This window comes from Hypanus sabinus, chromosome 15 (genome assembly GCF_030144855.1).
Source record: "Hypanus sabinus isolate sHypSab1 chromosome 15, sHypSab1.hap1, whole genome shotgun sequence".
NCBI classification, from domain to species: Eukaryota; Metazoa; Chordata; class Chondrichthyes; order Myliobatiformes; family Dasyatidae; genus Hypanus; species Hypanus sabinus.
The window spans coordinates 48,683,496-48,699,976 of NC_082720.1; the positions used below are offsets into that span (position 1 = coordinate 48,683,496).

Genomic DNA, 16,481 nt, shown 5'->3' on the forward strand with positions numbered 1-16,481 from the left:
AAACAGTCTCAGCTTGTTATTTAACTAACTTTTCTGTAGTCCAATGCAATCTGTTTGCCATTGCTTAAACAAAGACATATGCTTGAACCCTGGAGAATACTTCCATATTATCTGTTGGTGTCTACCATTTTCATTAGCAGGCTAGAGTTGCCAAGTGCCTGGTGTGTTAAATTCCTGAAGCAAAACCTCCAATTTTAATCTCAGTATTCAAACATTCCACTATTTAAAGATCTAAACTCCATGTATTTATAAAGATTCAGAACATTTGTATTAAATTACAACTTATTTTTGCTCTGTAGCTCTCTGACTCCATTTCGGAGAGTTATGTGACTGATATTATTCGCCATATTGACTAATTGTGTTCAAGCATTCTGCACAATTATATTGCAGGGTTTTCCAGGGCCCAGAGGACAAAAGGGGAACAGAGGTGAAAAAGGAGACAAGGTAAATGATACAATGAAAGTAAATTATAATTATAACTTTAATTACAAAAAAAGTTTTTTTTAAAATCGATAATAACATCGCATTGCAGCTCTGAATGACAGTGCAACTACAACTGGAAGAGGAATCTGCAATTAAAAAGCCATATTTATGAACTTTGGACTTTCTTATGTGCTTCACAACCCGTGAGGGGTTTTTCAAGTACACTTACCATTGTAAGACAGGAAAATGACCTAGCTAATTTGTTTACAGAGAAGTGCTCCAATGACCTTAAAATGGATGAAAAATTAGCAGGAAAAAGTTTTTATTTTGAATGGTGCAATGGAGTTTTTACAAAAATCTGTAAGATTGGGTTTTGCGTCCCATGAGTGTAAGCTGACATTGTGTGCTGGAATCAGATCTGATTTTCAGATGCAGGACCAAGACTAGAACAACTTGAATTAATACTGATTTAAAAGAAAACACTAAATACCATTCTCTAAATAATCTCTAAAAGTAATCATCAACTAGAATGAGAGGTTAAGGGTGAAATGTTTACTGGGAACATGAGGATGAACTTCTTTACTCAGAGGGTGTTGAGAGTATGGAATGAGCTGCTAGTGGGGGATTTAGGTTTGATTTGAACACTTAAGAGAAATTTGGATAGGTTCATAGATGGGGGCTATGGAGGGCTAGGGTCCAGGTGCAGGTCAATGGGGCTAGAAGGATTAATAGTTCAGCACAGACTAGATGGACTGAAGGGCCAGTTTCTGTGCTGTAGTGTTCTTTGACTCTATGGCTGTATGAGAGCAAATTAATCTTGATTGGTCAGTTTACTAAACTGCAATTCCATGCAAGTCCAAACCCTATCAATTGAGCTACATCTTAATAATATATGTTGCAACTACTGCAAATTACGGTAAATAATAAAACTGTAACCATTAGTAGATATTAATATGCATATTTAGTGGATGTCAATAAATGAATTCTGAAGTAAGCAGCATCCATGTTACATTTGATTGAGCTTAAATTACAAACAAGTCGTCCTTTATTTCTTGACCACTCTACAATTATCTTCACAGGGTGAAAGAAGTCATCCAGGCAAAAGAGGGCCCAAGGGACAGAAGGGAGATCAAGGCCCTCCTGGATTAGACCAACCTTGTCCAGTGGTACGTGATTTCTGTGCTCTCTTACTGAAAATCCTTCAGGAAGTTATAATGTTTGAAGGAAAAAAAACAACTTTTTTTTTATAAGGTTTGTATTGTAAAACATTGATAACACTCTTAACTATTCTGCCAGATAAGCCATTAGAAGGGAAGTGGTTTTGACGTCTTTTTCCCTGATGGAATTTGCCTAATGTATGTATTTATCACTAAAATAAGCTATTTAGCCTAGTTACTCTTCTCCCTGTTGTAGTCTTAAGCATTTTCTTCTATTCCCTTGTAATCTCATGCAATTTCCTTTAATGAAGGACCTAAGTTGCTTGCTGTGATTTGGTCTAACAGAAATTACTTTAAATATCTGAATAATGAAGCTTTTTCCTTAATTCACCAAAAGATTTATAATTAACTATCCTGATTCTGCAGGCCCTAATTCTTCCACATGGTGGAAACACACGTTATTTTAAAGATTGATTTTAGGTCATCTGTAAGTTTTTTTTAACAGAAAAATGCCCCAGCCTATAGCCATAATCTTTCAGTTTTGACATTATCTTCAAAAGGTATTTCTGCATTTTACACAATATGTTCTTTCAGTATAATAACACACTTGTTTTAATGAATTATTATTATCATCTGTAAATAATACTACTAGCTGTAATTGTGCTGACTATAATAGTCTACAATTTCTGTTAAAATGTTTCTTTATTCGGATGAAGGACATGCATACAGTTTCCATGTATATTACATTTGCCAAATTTGTGGTGGCTTATAAGGTGAATGAAACATCCAAGCCAAGTCACTGGAATATTATCAAGCTAAATTTAACACTGAAGGGTTGATATGATAAACTTTAACTGTTATCAAAAAGGAGGTGAATCTCAGAGAAGTAATCTTAGAAATTAAATCCTGTACTTTCTAACAGCTTGGACCATAGCGTTGTGAGAATTCAATTCCTGCCTCACCTCAAAATCACCAAGGCTAGCCCAGAACATTAGGACATGTAGATCCAAGGTGTGTTGGCAAATTGGATCCAGAATTGGCTTGGTTTTGGGAAGAAGTCGTGGTCGAGGGGTGTTTTTCTGGCCATAACCATCAGCGTACTGCAGGGCCTGATGCTACAACCATGGCTATTTTGTCTTTTATATAATTGGATAATAATGCAGGTAGACTGATTAGTTATTTTGCTAACAAAAATTGGTGGAGTGGTAGACAGCATAGAAAGTTATGAAAGGATACAGAGGAACATAGATCATTTGGAAAGATGGATCTTGATCCAGACAAGTGTGAGGTAATGCACCTTGAGACAGCAATTACTAACAGGATGTATACAGTAAACAGCAGACCTTAGGAATGTTGATGTAAAGAGACTTCAGAATGCATGTTCATACTCATTGAAAATGGTTATGCAGGAGTAAGGGGTAATGAGGAAGGCCTTCAGCATGCCTGCCTTCAAATGCTGAGGCACCTGAGCATCAGAGTTGGGATATCATGTTGCAGCTGTAAAATGTTAGTCAGGCTGCACTTGGATTATTGCCTGTAGTTCTGGTTACTGCACGACAAGAAGCATGTGGAAGCATTAGAAAGACTGCTGAGGATACTCACCAGGATGTTGCCTGAAATGGAGACCTGTACTTATAGAATGGATGGGTTGAGTTTATTCTCATTGAATTACAGGAAGCTGAGGAGTGAATTTATAGACATTTATAAAATCACGAGGACCCAATCAGCTAGGTAAGTAGAGCCTTTTTCTGTAGTGGGGCAGTCTAAGACTAGAAGGCATAGGTTTAAAGTGAGAGAGGAGAAATTTAAAGATCTGATGGGCAGGATTTTCACACAGACGGTGGTAATTATATGGAACAAGATGCCAGATATAATTACAATGTTTAAAAGGCATTAGATAGGAAAAAAGTAGAGGTTTGCAGGCTTGATGTGGGAAAATGGGATTAGTGCAGATGGCCATCGTGGTTGGCATGGATGAATTAGGCCCAATTCTCTGAATAATTTTCACCAGGTTAGATCTTGCATCTGGAGATTTTCTCCATTGATATCATTGAAGGAGGCTGTCTGCAAGTAATCAAGCTTTGTATTAGTATTCTTAATTTTTATTATTAACTTGAATCTATTTAAGTGCTTTTAAAAATATTGAAGTATTTAACTTTATTCATCTTTGAATTATTTTAAATGGCTTAAATGGTCTTTGAATGTCTCTGAATGCTGGCGGGATTCAAAGTTTTTGGCTGTTTATTTAGCTGACTCAGCGACGAGCTAGAGCTGAACAAATTTCTTTCAATAGTCTTCTGTATTGCTGCTCCCGTCGCAACCTTCCACCTGCAACTAACAACGTGATGTGTTTAACAGAATCAGAAACAGGTTTAATATCACCAGCCTATGTCATGAAATTTGTTGATTTTGCTGCAGCCATACATAATAATAAAAAACCTGTGAATTACAGTCTTACATAAGACTGTAAGATATGGGAGCAGAATTAGACCATTTGCCCCTCAAGTCTGCTCCACCATTTCATCATGGCTGATCCATTTTGCCTCTTAGCCCCGGTCTCCTGCCTTCTCCCCGTATCCCTTTATTCCCCGACAAATCAAGAATCTATCAACCTCTGCCTTAAATATACATAAAGACTTGGCCTCGCAGCTGCATGTGACAGCAAATTCCACAGATTCACCACTCTCTGGCTAAAGAAATTTCTCTTCATCTCCATTCTAAAAGGACGCCCCTCTATTCTGAGGTTTGTGTCTTAGACTCTCCCACCATAAGAAACATCCTCTCCACATCCATTCTATCAAGGGCCTTTCACTGTTCAATAGTTTTCAATTATATCACCCCACACTCTTCTGAATTCCAGTGAATACAGGCCCAGAGCCATCAAAACACTCTTCATATGACAAGCCACTTAATCCTGGAATCATTTTCATGAACCTCCTTTGAATCCTCTCCAGTTTCAGCACATCCTTTCTAAGATAAGAGGCCCAAAACTGTTCACAATACTCCAAGTGAGGCCGCACCAGTGCTTTATAAAATGTCAACATTACATCCTTGCTTTTATATTCTGGTTCTCTTGAAATGAATGCTAACTTGCATTTGCCTTCCTCACCATAGACTCAACCTGCAAATTGACCTTTAGGGAATCCTGGAAAAGAACTCACAAGTCCCTTTGCACCTCAGAGTTTGTATTTTCTCTCCATTTAGGAAATATTCGGCCCTTTCATTTCTTTCATCAAAGTGCATGACCATACACTTCCCGACACTGTATTCCATCTGCCACTACTTTGCCCATTCTCCTAATCTGTCTAGGTCCTCTGTAGCCTCTTTACTTCCTCAAAACAATCTGCCCTTCCACCTGTCTTCATATCGTCTACAAACTTTGCAACAAAGCCATCAATTCCATCATCCAAATCATTGACACATAACGTAAAAAAGTATGGGTCCCAACTCAGACCCCTGTGGAACACTAGTCACCAGCAGCCAACCAGAAAAAGGCTCCCTTTAAGTAAGTGTGTGTGCGTGTGTATGTATGTATATATATACAGGGTCAGTGTCCTGTACCTCCATCCTGATAGAAGCAATGAGAAAAGGGCATGTCCTGGGTGATGGGGGGTCATGCAACTTCCCTTTCTTAGACCACAATCAGTTCCTTGGTCTTGCTGACTCTGAATGCAAAGTTGTTGTTGCAATGCCACACAACCAGCTGATCTGCCTCACTCCTGGATCGTTCCTCGTCAACACCTAGGATTTTAACAACAGTGGTGTCACTGTGAATTTATAGAATGCATTTGAGCTATCTTAGCCACACAGTCATGATTGTAGAGAGTAAAGCAGTGATCTTACCACACATCCTTGAGATGCACCTGTGTTGTGAGTAAAGAGGAGATGTTATCACTGATCTGTACTGACTATGGTCTCCCAATAAGGAAGTCGAGGATCCAGTTGCACCGGGAGATACAGAGTCCCAGGTTTAGAAATGTAATGATTAATATTGAAGGGATTATAGTATTGAATATCAAGTTGTAATCAATAAACAGCAATCTGATGTATGATTTGCTGTTGACTAGGTGCTCAAAAGCAGAGCGGAGAGCCAGTGAGATTGTGTCCACTGTAGACAAGTTGTTGCAGTAGGCATAATACAATGGGTCCAGCTCCTTGCTCAGGCATGAGTTAATTCTGGCCATTACCAGCCTCTCAAAGCACTTCATGCAACACCAATACCAGATCTCTTTACAAGCACGCTGGATCAGCTGTCAGTGGTTTCTGGTTATCTCGAAGATCTAAACATCTTTCTGAAAGATAGTCTTCAGGAAATGGCATGGTTTTCAAATGATTCCTATAAAGAGTTTTAGAAAGAAAATGTGTGACTTCATCAGGATCAGTTAATCTATTATTTCCTTACATTCCCATATCTGTCTTCACCACAGGGCCCTGATGGTCTGCCGATTCCAGGATGTTGGCACAAGGTAACATTCTTAAGCTTCCTTAATTCCAACAGGAACAGTTGAACCACGAAAGTTATTTCTTCGTTTTCTGAAAATGAGCCTATTGTGTTAAACAGAAGGTCAAGACTTGTTCAAAATGTACAAGAAGGGAATGAGCAAAATGCTGGCCAAATCTAGTGAATTCAAACAAACATATAAAGGCAATGGATAAAATAAGATGTTACATAAGGTAATGCCTTGATAAAAGAATTCTTGGGAGAATTATGAAGTCATTTGATCTTTAGTTCAACTGCATGGCATTTAGGATTTGAAGTAGAATGAGTAGATTTAATTCAGGCTATTTGAGACAATCTCAAGTACAATCTGCACTTATTTTTATATTGACACTATGGAACTAAATAAACATCACTGTGCTAATGATACAATCAGCCGTGACCCCATTGAAGAACTTCAAAGAGAAATGCCTTATAATTGGCTAAGGGTGCTGGAAATAAAGGGTGAATCCATGTACTGACTACAGCTTGTAATTCAGCAGAGGTTGTGTGAAGAGAATGTAATGTTACAAGGAGTATTCGGTAATAGGGCATTATTAACACCCATGCCATTGGGCACAGATTTAGAAAAATGCCCAATTACTGGCAAACTCTTTTTCCTTCCCGTCAGTGGAGGCTAATTAGCATGCACCATATAATTCCTGATGGATCAACAATTCTGTCTAAAAGCCTGTATGCTGGAAGATATTGCCAATGAACATTTTGGATTGACTGCAACCATATTATGGGAATGGCCTTTCAAATTTACTTAACCAATCCAACAGTGAAAACTCCCTTGGTTATTCAACACAGATATGACCTGCAACAAGTAAATTGGTTAATGGGACCTAAATCAAACAGATCTCTCAATTTATCTCTTATATCAACCAGCCTTTTATGCCTTTTCCTCCATTTGTACAGAAATCCTGATAAAACATCCACAGCAACTCAAAGTACCCAACCATGTTTCATTCTGCAGGCGTTTTTAACCTCTTTACCTTGTTCAATGTAGTAACTTCAGCAAAGCACACCGATGTCTATCTACCAGATGATCCAGATTAACTACTTGTGGTACTGTGGCAAACTGAGGCAGCTTACTAGGCAGTTTAGGCACGCAACTTTACTTTCTTTTAAGCCTGTGTGATAATTCATGCCCATTGACTTGTGAAAACAGCAGTTTCTCACAGTACAACAAACATGCAAACATTGTGCAAAGCTTTTCTAGATCCTCAAACCCATCCTTCCCAGCAGGGGACTGGTGAACAACTCCATTATCACATGTACAAGCCTATTCATAAAGCAACAGTGGAGGAGGGAAGGGGGCAGGAGGAGGTGATGATCTGGAGGACAATCATATAGACATGGGTGTGGCAGAAATCAGGAGATATGGTTGAGGAAAAGATCCCAATGGGGTGGATTTTTTTTTATCAGAGAGGTAGTGTGATTTGGGGAGGCATCAGGGAATCTGAGGAAATCATCAGGAGTTGGGAAATGAAACAGACTTTATCACTAATACTGGTGTAGGCTTCAGTTCTCAGGTTAAGAGCTAACCTAAGGCTTGTAGCATTCACATGCCTTGCTGCATGGAGGAATTTCAACTAGAGGTGCCGATCAAATATTTGCTGCTCTTTGAAGTCACTTTCACATGCTCGCCAGCCGATATTTGCACAGAAATCCTGATCAAACATCCACATGCACTCAAAGTACCCAGCCATGTTTCATTCTAAATTTTCTGTAGATGCTGGAAATCCTGATAATCCATGAATGAGTCCTGAGGAAGGGGCTTGGCCCAAAACATCAACTCTTTATTCTCCCTGACCTATTGAGTTCCTCCAGCATTTTGTGGGTGTTACTCAGAAGTTCTAGGCTTATGTAATTCAATTTATTCAGATATATATAAAATCAAACTTTATGGTAACTTTGGACAGTTATCTGTAAAATAGGGAATTAATTTTGACTGGATTCTTGACATTGATTATTCCTTGCATTTTAATCTTATTTTTGTTTTGCCTTCTATGCGATATGGCAATATTCTAAAATAACTGCAACAGCAAGAGTATAAGGATAATATCTAAGTAACTAGAAAGATTTTTCAAATCTTATATGCAGATTAGAAAATTCCAACTCTTATTTGAGCTTAGAGTACTTATCACTCAAATTGAAACTGAATCAAGGTTTTAATAAATAGTTTTTGTTATTTCACTGGTAACCCATGTTACTATTGATCATTAAATGTATTGAACAATGTGATGATGAATTATTTATTCAAATGATCACCCATCTATTTTTAGGTCTTAATGGAGAGACTTGCATGTAAAATAGCATTTAAACATCTTCTTCTGGCTTGCAATCTTAAATAGGGTTTCTGCCCAATTTCCATCTACCTATTTCCTGAATATTTATCTTTGCCAGCAGACACTCATGTCAGAGGTTTCTGGATCCCACTCCAGAGATTTAAAAATCTGCATCTGGACTATCTATCCAGTGCTGCACGAGGAAGTGCAGATTCCATCTTTCAGATGAGACATTAAATCTTGCTTGCTTTAGGATGGAGGTACTAAATAAAAATCAGTATGCTACTTTGGGGATGAACTGGTCAGTTAGCCCAATTGTGCTAGGAATATTTATTCCTCAATAAGCATTTCTATTAATAGTCTACCCGGTCAATAGTCTAGCTGGGAGATTGCTGTTGGTAAAATGGCTATTTTATTACTTACAATAGTTACTGCAAGTTAAAAACATTTAAAGAAATGTAAAGTGATTAGTGATATTTTGAGAGGATTGTGCAAAGATTGTGCCACATTCATGTATTTTTAATTGATGGCATGGCTTAAGATTCAGCACAACCTGGGACCAATCTGTATTGCTTAATGAAATAATTATGATTCAGACTCTCTGCACGATGGAAATGTCAATGGGTTTTTCCAACTTGCCCTGAATTTTGGGTGACTGATAATACCTTCAGTGGACAGAGGCACTGTAATTTGTATTTATAACCAATTATTTTGTTTTCTTTCCCAGTGATTACTAATCATCAAGCAAGAGTGTGTACATTCTACTAGCACTTCACCATATTGTACAGAACTTCAACTAATAACGTGTTAAGCCTTGCATATTTGGACAAGGATTGGGTTGTATGGAACAGAATATTATTCCTTATTTTCATTTTATCCTTTTTTATTAAAAGTGAAAGGAAAACATGTTAGCTATGATAAAAAAAAATATATTCTACAATTCCAGTTGTGGATATTAAAGCACTAGTGCTTTATATAACTTCAATTGAAGACTGTTTTAGTAACTTCTGGAGATACCTCTAGGCATTGTGATAGTGGGAGTCTAATTATGAAAATGAGTGTTTGACCCTCTCAACGATGTTATTTTGCATGGAGCTGATGTGAAAATGCAATTGCTACAAAACCACATTTTCAAAGGTTCATTTAATGTCAGGCAAATGTATACAATATCCATCCTGAAAAGCTTTCCATGTTTATGTTACCTGTACCCATTCAGGCAAATCCAGGAATAGCTGGAGAGTTGTATTCCTCGGTGTCATCTCTTGTTCTGCCAGTATGATCGGGCCATAATTATCAACACCTGGACCTATTCCAGGAATATGATCATATAAACTGCAGTTAGTGCTAGCCTGGACATATTAATCAAGATTAATTCAGATCATTTTTTATAAATAAACTCAGATTTTGCTTTTACTTAATGGTTCAATTAACAGCACTGCATTCTGCAATACCTGTATCATTTTGATTATGTTACATATAGGAGCTTTCAGAGCTGCCAAACACTGGAAATACTGCCAATCTTTGCAATTCTTCATGAAAAGCCTTGGGAGTTAGGGAAATTTTTCACCTTGAATTATCAGCTCTAAAGTTGTAAGAGTATATCAGCCTCTAGCTGTACTCACATTGCCACCTTCGACATCAGTGAGAGTTCTCATCTCTGATAAAGAGTTGGCCACAAAAATCAGCAGATACTGTTTATGAACAACAGTGCTGCCTTAATGCAGAGTTTTCTAAAATTGAAGCTCTCTTCAGATTCTCAGCTTATCTCTGCCTCAATTTCATTATGATAGGAACAAATTTAGGCTGAAGATAATGGTTCAGGAACAGACTCTCGTGTGACATGTCTAGTATGGAGCAGATGAAATTATCCAAATTATCCTTCAATCGGACTTAAAGTAATGCAGGTTGACTATCCCTTATCTGACAATCCAAAGTGGAAAAACCTCCAAAATCCAAAATATTTTTGCATGCTGACATGCCATTATAAATGGATAGTTCTACAAAGCACTGGAAGGTTCCCGGGTGATGCATAGGTCTAAGAAGTCTAAGATCAGACAATTCTAAGAAGTGACCTCATGGATGAAATAAACAGAATTTAATTTAAAAAAATAGAAAAACACGGCATAAAGTGAAAATTGCGGTTCTTAAGTATATATTGAATGAGTGAATTCCTCATTGGCGGAGTGAAGATGTGCTACTTAATGGTATACTGATCATAAAACAAGGGAAGACCTATCATAAGACCATAAGATATAGGAACAGAAGTAGGCCATTTTGCCCATCGAATTTGCTCTGCCATCCAATAAGGGGTTGATCAAATTCTTCCAGTCATCCCCACTCCCCTGCTTTCACCCCATACCCTTTGATGGCCTGGCTAATCAAGAACAAATCTATCATGATGAACTGAAAATTGAAGGTAATTGTGAATATTCAGCAGGGTCTTTGCAGATTTTTTTATGGCACAGCATTAAATTTTTTTAAGATTTTACCAATTTTAAAGATAAAGCATCTGCTGATCACAAAGCAGCAGAGAAATTCATTGATGAGTTTGACAAGATTGTCACTGATGAAGATCTAACACCAGAACAAAGACTACATACTGTTTGTTTTTAGACCTTACATAAAACCTTAAAAAGTAAAATAAAAATATAGTGTACTATAAACTATTGATCATCCACGGCATTGTAGGTGGAGACTGAAAGCCTGCCGTTGTTTGTTCAGTAGCTGATTTGGGTATTCTCCCAATGTGGCTGTGTTGCTTTTATTACCCTGCACACATATCTTCATTATATCAATGGTATATAATAATTTTTACTGTTAAGTATGTATTTGTGATGAACAAGTGTAAGACAAAGACTGCTTACTGGTAGTACATAAGTTTAGAGTCAGAAATAATGGTGATCCCAAGCTATCTCATTATATATTTCAAAATCAGAAAAAGTACAAAGTTCAAAACACTTACGGCCCCAAGCATTTCAGATAAAGGGTACCCAACCTGTATTCAGTCTGCCAACCTATCACCTTGCTTTATGCCTAGGGAACATTTAACAAAATATTCACCATGTTAAATGTTGAAAACACTTTCACCTAAGTTGCTAAGACATCTACCAAAGATCCATACATTGAATTTCCTTACAAAGCTCACCTGAGAAGCTTCAATTCTGTGCTCATCAATGTTCAAAAATGGTCTGTCGGGTAAAATGATTGTTTAGTGAACAAATACATAAGAAGATCTTCATAGTATTTTAACAACGTGGAATGCAGTTTCTTATTCTGATCAGCATAAATATCTAAAAACTTCAAAATTACTCTAGTTCAAAGCAAGAATCCGTGGAAGGAACAACTTGCTCAAGATGAGAAATAGCAAGATAACAAACCATCAAATGGGATTATATATCATCAAACTTTTTGAGTTGCAAAGGAAGTCTTACATAAGAAATAAAGATATTCCAATTTACTGTTTTTAATCTTTGCTTGTATACCCTGGTTTTGTCACAATGGAACTTGCTGTACATAAAGTACTAAAGATGAACAGCAAGTGTTCATTACTAATGTGTATTTTATATCTCACAATACAGAGTCGATATTCCTTGTATGTAGCAGTGATTGTGTGAGATGAGCCATAAAATACTCAGAACCAAACCCTGGTGACAGCTTGCATCTTGCTATCCAATGACAAGCTGGTTCTTGCAAACAACATACATGTTGGTTTGCATAAATCTCATATGTCATAATCAGTATATTGTACAGCCTTTTTTATGTTGTATCTTGTAGCTTCTTAGTTCATAGAACACTAAAAATAATTGCTGTTGTTTATCATAGTGCATTAAACATTTAAAAGTTTTTTTAAATGCAAAGTAATAGATGTTAATTTCATTACTGTTGGACTTGAGTTATAACTAAAATTAGCTAAAAATAAAGATGAGCTTTGTTCCCTCAGAACTGCATCTACAAATAATTAGTTTGTTTCAATAATGACTGATTTCTACAAAAACCAATTAAGACCTTGTATTCTATAGCATGAAATGTATTTAGAAATTGGCAATTAGGCCTTCTAAGTGTTTAAAATAAAAATCGGAATAATTGTGCAGTTAACACTAATGTGTTAATTGCAGTTTAAATTGTTGTCAAATGCTAACATAATTCCAAACTATTTTTACAGAAAACTGTAAACATCTGAATTAGAAATAGGAGTAGGACACTTGTCCTTCTAGCCTTTTCTGCCACTTAATAAGATTGTGGCTGATCTGTTTGTAACGTTCCATATATTTAATTATAATCTTTCACCTGCTTGATTATTGTGTTGCTATCTACTTCTTCCATAAAAGTTTTTAAAGACTGTGCTTCCACTAAAGACCCTTCACCCTTTGAAAGAGGAAAAAGAAATAACTTATCCCTGTCTTTTTTTCCAAAAAAAAGTGTCCCCTTGCTCTACCCTACAAGAGAAAACATTCTCTGGATGTGATCAACCTCATCAAAACCGCCACTCCTCTCATGCTGCAGGAACAAGCCTGGGGAAGGATGTAGAACTAACACACTGTCACTTTTAGAATCTTGGCGTGAAATGCTCTCCCACTAATTACTCTTGCAACTGCCCAGCTTCCATTGCTAATTCTAAATCCAGGATTGCTGCTTTCTAGCTCCATCACACTCACTGAAGAAGTTCTGCTGAATGCGAAACCTGACTGTTTGTATCTCAACTAATATTCCAGTATTTGAAATCCCACACAACTACCACAGTGCTGTTTTTCCAGTTGTCAGAAATGTGCCTACACTATGCATTTGTATTTGTAATGAACTGTTGAATGTCTAAGGTATACTCCCAACTGTGTGTTTGCCTCTTGTTTCCTTAGATCAAGGTAAGCCGTCTCATTTGATGATCTTTCTAACATATCGGTAGTTCTCTCTGATGGTCTCGGTGACCAATATCATCACCCTAATATTACTCCCCTCTGAATTACTTCTGCGAATCTTGTATCCTCTTAATACGAAGGAGGAGATAATAGAGGTAGAGGATCAAGCATGTCTCAGATCAGGTCCACTAAAGGTGAAGGGTGAACAACCAGAAGTCATGCTACATATTGGTATCAACGACATGGGTAGGAAAAGTGATGAGGTGCTGAAGAGAGAATATAAGGAGTTAGGTAGAAAGCTGAAAAGCAAGCCCTCCAGTTAACTAACCTCAGAATTGCTGCCTGTGCCACACGCCTGGACAAAATGGACTACACCTCAGGGTACTGAGACAAGTAGCTGAAGAGATTGTGGTGGCATTAGTAGCGATCTTTCAGGAATCACTATATACTGGAATGGTTCCAGAGGACTGGAAAATTGCAAATGTCACTCCACTCTTTAAGAAGGGAGGCAAAAAAAGGAAATTATGGGCCAGTTCGCCAGACCTCAGTGGGTGGGAGTCTATTATTAAAGATGAGGTTTCAAGGTACTTGAAACATATGATAAAATAGGACTGAACACATTGATGAAGGTAGAGCAGTAGATGTAGTGTATATGGATTTTAGCAAGGCATTTCATAAGATACCCCATACAATGCTTATTGAGAAAGTAAGGAGGCATGGGATCAAGGGGGCCTTGCTTTGTGGATCCAGAACTGGCTTGCCCACATAAGGCAAAGAGTGGTTGTAGGCAGGTCATATTGTGAATTGAGGTCGGTGACCAGTGGAGCGCCTCAGGGGTCTGTTCTGGGACCCCTACTCTTTGTGATTTTTATAAATGACATGGATGGATGGGTTAGTAAATTTTCTGATGACACAAAGGTTGTGGGTGTTGTGGATAGTGTGGAGGGCAGTCAGAGGTTACAGTGGGACATTGATAGGATGCAAAACTGGGCTGTGAAGTGGCAGATGGCGTTCAACCCAGACAAGTGGGAAGTGGTTCATTTTGGTAGGTCAAATATGATGGTAGAATATAGTATTAATGGTAAGACTCTTGGCAGTGTGGAGGATCAAAGGGATCTTGAGGTCCAAGTCCATAGGACACTCAAAGCTGCTGCACAGATTGACTGTGTGGTTAAGAAGGCATACGGTGTATTGGCCTTCATCAATAATGGGATTGAGTTTAGGAGCTGAGAGGTAATGTTGCAGCTATATAGGACCCTGGTCAGACCCCACCTGGAGTACTGTGCTCAGTTCTAGTCGCCTCACTACAGGAAGGACATGGAAACCATAGAAAGGGTGCAGAGGAGATTTACAAGGATGTTGCCTGGATTGGGGAGCATTGCTTATGAGAATAGGTTGAGTGAACTCGGCTTTTTCTCCTTGGAGCGATGGAGGATGAGAGGTGACCTGATAAAGGTGTATAAGATGATGAGAGGCATTGATTGTGTGGATAGTTAGAGGCTTTTTCCCAGGGCTGGAATGGCTAGCATGAGAGGGCACAGTTTTAAGGTGCTTGGAAATAGGTACAGAGGAGATGTCAGGTGTAAATTTTTTACGCAGTGTTGAGTGTGTGGAATGGGCTGCCAGCGATGGTGGTGAAGGCGGATACAATAGGGTCTTTTAAGAGACTCCTGGATAGGTACATGGAGCTTAGGAAAATAGAGGGCTATGGGTAAGCTAGGTAGTTCTAAGGTAAGGACATGTTAGGTACAGCTTTGTGGGCGGAAGGGCCTGTATTGTGCTGTAGGTTTTCTGTCTTTGTAAGTTCTACGTTTCTAAAGTCAGAATGGTTTACTTAAGGGGTAGCCTTCAAATTCTGAAGTAAAATTTATTATCAAAGGACATACATGTCACCACATACAGCCCTGAGATCCTTTTTTTGTGAACATACTTAGCAAATCTATAGAACAGTAACTGTAAACAGGACCAGTAGACAACTGTCAAATACAAATATAAATAATGTACTCTTAATGTAAGAAGAGGTTTTGCTTCATAAATCTGCTTAAAATTTTTCATCTTTCCTTTTATAGCTATGTTCTCTACAATCTGTCATGTCCACTCTGGAAAATGAGCTTGAAGTATTAACCCTATTTATGCCTTTTAGTACCTTAGACAGTCCTGTGTTATGAGTCCTCGGCCTCTGACAGTCTAGAGAAAACAGTCCAAGTCTGTCTAATGTCTCCTTATAGCTTACAGTCTTTAATCAAGGTACATCCTGGTGATCTCTTCTTCGTCTTTTCCAAAGTTTCCACATCCTTACTGTAATGCAGCATCTAGAACTGCACACAATGCTCCAACATGGCCTAACCAAAGTTTTATGCAGCTGCAAGTTTTCCCAGGGCTGATGGAACACAGATGGTCACAGGGCTAGGAAAAAAGTTAGGAAATGAAAGGCTAAAACATAAGGCCATAAGTCAGAGGAGCAGAATTAGGCCATTTGGCCCATCAAGACTGTTCCACCATTCGATCATGGCTGATCATTTTTTTCCCAGCCTTCTCCCTGTAACCTTTGATGCCATGTCCAATCAAGAACCTATCACGGTCTGCCTTAAATACACCCAACGACCTGGCCTCCACAGCTGCCTGTGGTAACAAATTCACTACCCACTGGCTAAAGAAATTTCTCTGCATCTCTGTTTTATATAGACACCCCTCTATCCTGAGGCTGTGCTCTCTTGTCCTAGACTCCCCCACCATCTTTTCCACATCTACTCTGTCTAGGCCTTTCAACATTTGAAAGGTTTCAATGAGATTCCCCTTCATCCTTCTGAATTCCAGTGAGTACAGACCCAGCGCCATCAAATGTTCCTCGTATGATAACCCTTTCATTCCCAGAATCATCCTTGTGAACCTCCTCTGAACCCTCTCCAATGCTAGCACATCTTTTTCTTAGATAAGGAGCCCAAAAGTGTTCACAATACTCAAGGTGAGGACTCACCAGTGCCTTATAAAGCATCATATCCCTGCTCTTGTATTCAAGACCTCTTAAAATTAATGCTAACATTGCATTTGCCTTCCTCACCACTGACTCAATCTGCAAGTTAACCTTTGGGTTGTTCTGCACAAGGACTCTCAAGTCCCTTTGCATCTCATATTTTTTGGATTTTCTCCCTGTTCAGAAAATAATCTGCATATTTATTTCTACTACCAAAGTGCATGACTATGCATTCTCCAAGAATGTATTTCATTTGCCAATTTCTTGCCCATTCTCCCAATCTGTCTAAGTCCTCTGCTGCCT

The 16,481-nt window shown here is 38.2% G+C and overlaps 1 protein-coding gene across 5 annotated transcripts in view; it reads left to right on the forward strand.

The window, feature by feature from the left end:
• The window catches only part of LOC132405494 (collagen alpha-1(XXIII) chain-like), a 146,221-nt gene extending 134,923 nt beyond the window's left edge, over window positions 1–11,298 (forward strand). For 4 of the 5 annotated variants that reach the window (XM_059990353.1, XM_059990350.1, XM_059990349.1 and 1 more), the window contains 4 exons: window positions 391–444; window positions 1,503–1,589; window positions 6,008–6,046; window positions 9,079–11,298. In XM_059990353.1, coding sequence (XP_059846336.1) covers window positions 391–444; window positions 1,503–1,589; window positions 6,008–6,046; window positions 9,079–9,081 — 183 coding nt within the window. In that variant the 3' untranslated portion in view covers window positions 9,082–11,298. Of the gene's footprint in view, window positions 1–390; window positions 445–1,502; window positions 1,590–1,719; window positions 3,312–6,007; window positions 6,047–9,078 lie in introns of all 5 variants that reach the window. The other variant, XR_009515896.1, reaches the window with a different exon arrangement.
• Window positions 11,299–16,481: the final 5,183 nt, after the last annotated feature.